We start from the raw sequence: 4,906 nt of genomic DNA on the forward strand, positions 1-4,906 counted from the left end.
CCTACTATGGCTAAGGCCAAGTAGAGGAGCTAGAAGGTAGAAGGAGAAATCTTACATTTATGCTACTATGGCTTAGGCTAGGTAGAGGTGTTAGAGGGTTGAAGGTGAAATTTTACATTTTTTCCTACTTTGGTTAAGGCCAAGTAGAGGAGTTAGAAGGTTGAAGGTGAAATCTTACATTTTTTCTACTGTATGGCTAAGACCAGTGGAGGAGTTAGAGGGTGAAAGGTGAAATCATATATTTTTCTACTATGGCTAAGGCCAAGTAGAGGTATTAGATGGTGGAAGATGAAAAATTACATATTTTTCCTACTAGGGTTAAAACATAGATAGAAGAGTTGGAGGGTGGAGATGAAAATTTATATTTTTCCTACTAAGGCTATGTCTAGTAGAGGAGTTAAAGGTAATGAGTAAAAAATTTATATTTTTCTACTAAGGTCATGCCTAGTAGATGAGTTAGTAGTGATTGATGAATGACATAGCAGACAAACAAATATTTGAGTATTCTTGAATGAAGCAAATGGTCGAGGCTGACGTGATCCTCTACTTGCACCACTATAAATATCGGGTTTGTTCATTTCATTTGTAATTTATGACATTTACTTTGAGGGGGTGCCCAAGCTCTCCTCTTCACTTAGGTTGGATTCGGACATTGGATTGGACCCTCTAATTTTAGTGAGTATCATGTTATATAAAAATTATAGCTAACATTTCATTTTATATTTAATGTATAAAGAAAAATTATGCTATTCAAATCACGAAAAAATTTCAAATTTAGCTGATGAATAATTTTCAGATTACTTATCATATTGTTATTACTAATTAAATATGCAAAGGAAATTTTGGGAAAAAAATATTATATTTCTTGCACTTAGACAATTTTTATTTCATGGAAAAAAAAAACAAACAAACAGAGATATTGACTTATAGAACTTTGATTCTTTCTGCATAGTTTCTAGCAAGAATTGCTAAAAATGTAAAGATAAAACACAGCTGAAATGAACAAAAGAAAGCACGATTATAAGGTGAAATTAATCATTAACTTTTTCTTCATTGCCTCACTGCAAGTTTTAACACAAAATCAAGTAAAACCCAAAATTTCCCTAAGCCATCCCTACTTCAGACAAAATCGGGGGAAAAAACTCCTGATTTCAATTTTGGACAGCTTTCTTGACGTCGAAGCCATAGTCGATAACAAGGTTAGGCTTCCCACCCACGGAGCAGAGTAGCACGTGCAACACGATTCACACCGAGCGTGAAGGCACCCATACGGAGGTTGCAGTCGTGAGACATGCATAATCCTTTGATGTTATGGAAAGCTTTTGTCATGTATCTCCTGAGTTCATCATTCACCTTTTCCTCCTCCCACATAAACCCTTGAATGTTCTACAAAACAATTAGTATTCGTGATGCAGGTCATTAAATTTGGGCATGAGATTCTTAGGATCTAAAACTGGTCAACGTAGATAACTAAAGCCATCTAAAAATGAATACATTGTTGGCCGTATCCCAACTACTTCTGTTAAATAAAGAAAAAATAACGTGAAAATTCCATACTAATGACATTACTGGGGCATCTATAAAAAGAGGAAGTGGCGTAATCTTGATCTATAATGGTTCCACCATTCAGACGAGTCACTGAGTTTCTATATGTGAAGATTAAGCCAAGAATGTTACCTGAACCCACTCGAAATAACTGACGGTCACTCCTCCAGCGTTTGCATATATGTCTGGAAGTATTATAACTCCTTTTTTGGATAAAATCTGCAGAGGCATACTATGACATTAAGTAAAAGAGTGGCACATTAGTTGAAAGCGCTTAGGGATAGATATTTTTTAGGACCTCATCAGCCTCTGGGTCAGTTGGATGATTCGCCGCTTCAATGATGAACTTGGCTTGAACATCTCCAGCATTTTCTCTTCAATCGAGTAAAAAATCAAGCATCAATGAATCAGAATATACCAAGAAAAGTTGATGAAGAAAACATTTAACTAATCAAACTATGTAATAAAGATTGAGTAAAAAGCTGCATGTGCTCTTTATTTTTCATCTTTCCTGATGTTTAAATGGATTTAATGTCATACGTCATTGAATTCCAAATAAATACCAATGAAATGCGTAAAATTCAATACAAATATCAAAAAGAACTAATGTAGAGTTTGAAACTGTGAGAGACGATAAAATTCTGCTGGAGCAATGTTTAACCTGTTCAGAACTCCACCTAGAGCACACGGTATGAGAACGTCACATTCATGAGTTAACAATTCATCTGCATCCATTGCATCTGCTCCATTGAAATCAGTTAGTTGTCCTGTTGCTTCTTTGTGCCCAAGCAAAGCCAGTATATCGATTCCGTCACGATTCTTCACTGCTCCAGTTATATCACTCACGGCGACAACCTTTCCACCCTTTTCATGTATGAGCCTCGCCGCCCATGATCCAACATTTCCAAATCCCTGATAAAATTGGACAATATACATTTTGTATGCATAATGAGAAGAAATAAAATAGACACGGATGAAATTAAATAGAAAGAACACCTGAACGGCGAATGTTAAATCTCTTATCGACTTTCCATGTTCAGCAAGTAATGCTTCCATGGCGTAAACAACACCACGCCCTGTTGCTGCCTCTCTACCCAGTGAACCACCTAGATCCTAAAATACAAAACATTAATTAACGGGCCTTAAATGGGTACTGAATTCGTTTTTGCAATAATTGTCATATGTATAGAAAAAAAATAGCGCAGGTTAATGTTTCGCTGTTTTGAATTTTCACTTACGACTGGTTTTCCTGTAACAACAGCAGGAGAGTAACCATGGAATTTCGAGTATTCATCCAAAATCCAAGCCATTGTCTGCAAATCGCGAAAAATTTATTTTATTTAATTTTTTTAAAAAAAAGCAACTTTAGTTAAATGTGAACTGAATTTCAACAAACAAAATAATGTGAACTGAATTTCAACTAACCAAAAAAGGGATTCAATAGATGACTAAAGGAAACAAGCATCATGGACCTCAGAGCAAGAATTTATAGGGGCAAGATGGGTAAATTCAATGAACATCGCGCAAAACTTGCATCTATTAAAAAATTATATGATCATCTCAGTTTTCCGGTTAAGCCGGCGCTGAGCCCATGTCTTACGAGTACCAATTACAAGAGAGCATTCACCTGAGCATTAGTGCCCATATCTGGTGCCGGGACATCAGTGTTAACTCCAATAAGATCATGAATTTTTTGGGTGAAGACACGGGTAAGGCGCTCCAACTCGCTCTTACTTAAATCTTTTGGTGTACACCCAATCCCACCCTTAGCTCCGCCATAAGGAATATCTGCTACAGCAGTCTTCCAAGTCATCAATTGAGCAAGAGCATTCACCTCATCTGGATCAACCTTAAGTAAAAAAAACGAGTAACTTCTCAGGAAAACAGATCTATAATCATGAAAGACCGGAACAATATTTCATCCCTTCGAAATCTATTGAAAGAAAAAGAAATAATCAGTAGAAACGTAAAACTTCATATCAGAACATTTAGTACAGAATCGAGATCTTGACTTAACTGACAACCTAAAAGAGGTATAACATTTATAAACAGTTATTCCTCTGATCAACCGTTGCTTGCGTAGGAGATGGCAGTTTAACTCAAAAGGTCCCTAGATTTCCACAAAAACAGTTCAACATTGTTCATGCATAACAATCAAATGCAAATGGGAAAACCCAAAGTATTCGGTTCGACAAGCAAGATCTAATATTGAGCAAACACTTCTGGTCACGCAACAGATTCCAACCTCTCATCCAAATAAAATTCAAAAGAAGAACATAATCAACGATTCTGACAGCAAATAAACAAGTCAGTACCCTTTGCAGGGAGAAAAACAAAAGGATATTTCTTATTTGAATCACACATCCAAAGACCATTTAACTAAATTGCCCATATAATGACCCCAACAATAAAAAACTCAATGAGCATAAACTACAGAAATTCAACTATAAAAAATTAAAATAAGAAAAGTTCAAACGAATACATCAAGATCAAGTCAAGATATATAGTAAATTAACAAGGAAAATTTCACCTCCGGATGATATCTGATCCCCCCTTTCATGGGCCCCCGAGCATTGTCATGCTGCACTCTAAATCCAACGTAAGACGCCAGTGTTCCATCATCTCTCGGAATCGTACACTCCACCTGATCACAACCCAAAAATCATAATACGCTTAAATCTCCACCACCCAACAACGAATTTGTGAAAAGTTCAGATACCCACACAAAAGAAAAACCTTAATTTCTCTGAATGGAATCAAAAGACTCCTCTCAATCTTGGAGTCCAAACCAAGAATACGAGCCGCCTGCCTGAAGTTACGATTGGTAGCAGCAAGAGCATTCATTTTCTCAATTCGGTTCTCCAAATCAAAGTGAAGCTGAAACAAACTACACGGAAAATGTCCAAAATAATAATAATATTATTATTATTATAAATAAAAATAATTGAGAAATAGGTGTAAGGCTGCTCAAAGTCAAATGGAAGTACTGAATTCGCACATATATACGAGGCGATTCGGGTAAGATTGGAGCCCTTACCAGAAGATGATTAATTATTAAAAGGATTAATTATCTCGACCCTATTTTTTTCAAGGCACGTGGATTTAACCATGAGCCATATTCTTTTCTTCTTCTTTTTTTTTTTTAGGAACCATGCGCCATATTCATATTTTATGATAAATTAGGTTTCCTATCCTTCCAAATCTGTCCATCAACTTCACGCAACTCAATCATTTTAAAAAGTTATTAAAAGTAAATAAAATTATGAATTGTATACGCCCCTTTTAGTTTAATTGATATTCAGTTTGTAAAAATTAAATAAAAAACTTCGACATGCCCATCACGGGCCGTGAGTTTGATGGG

At 35.8% G+C, this 4,906-nt stretch overlaps 1 protein-coding gene across 3 annotated transcripts; it reads right to left on the reverse strand.

Moving 5' to 3' along the window:
• Positions 1-959: 959 nt before the first annotated feature.
• Positions 960-4,669, reverse strand: LOC140863863 (glutamate dehydrogenase A-like). 3 transcript variants are annotated; one of them, XM_073267616.1, is made up of 10 exons: positions 4,583-4,669; positions 4,282-4,432; positions 4,076-4,189; positions 3,173-3,394; positions 2,784-2,858; positions 2,542-2,658; positions 2,207-2,457; positions 1,844-1,919; positions 1,678-1,764; positions 961-1,386 (listed from the first exon to the last, which is right to left on the reverse strand). In XM_073267616.1, exons 2-10 carry the CDS (start codon positions 4,387-4,389, stop codon positions 1,201-1,203), a joined length of 1,236 nt encoding a protein of 411 aa, XP_073123717.1. In that variant the 5' UTR covers positions 4,390-4,432; positions 4,583-4,669; the 3' UTR covers positions 961-1,200. The 3 variants fall into 3 exon arrangements, with proteins under 3 accessions (XP_073123718.1, XP_073123717.1, XP_073123719.1); XM_073267617.1 differs by lacking the exon at positions 4,583-4,669 and having other exon boundaries at positions 960-1,386; XM_073267618.1 differs by lacking the exon at positions 4,583-4,669 and having other exon boundaries at positions 4,269-4,403.
• Positions 4,670-4,906: the final 237 nt, after the last annotated feature.

This window comes from Henckelia pumila, chromosome 4 (assembly GCF_033568475.1).
Source record: "Henckelia pumila isolate YLH828 chromosome 4, ASM3356847v2, whole genome shotgun sequence".
NCBI lineage: Eukaryota > Viridiplantae > Streptophyta > Magnoliopsida > Lamiales > Gesneriaceae > Henckelia > Henckelia pumila.

Bases quoted from the DNA above. Each gene is read 5' to 3' on its own strand.
- LOC140863863 (XM_073267617.1), bottom strand. From the start codon at position 4,389: ATGAATGCTCTTGCTGCTACCAATCGTAACTTCAGGCAGGCGGCTCGT. The intron at 4,190-4,281 runs GTTTTTCTTTTG...GGTTGTGATCAG, and splicing joins TTCCATTCAGAGAAATTAAG to GTGGAGTGTACGATTCCGAG. The intron at 1,387-1,677 runs GTAACATTCTTG...ATTGTTTTGTAG, and splicing joins GTTATTTCGAGTGGGTTCAG to AACATTCAAGGGTTTATGTG.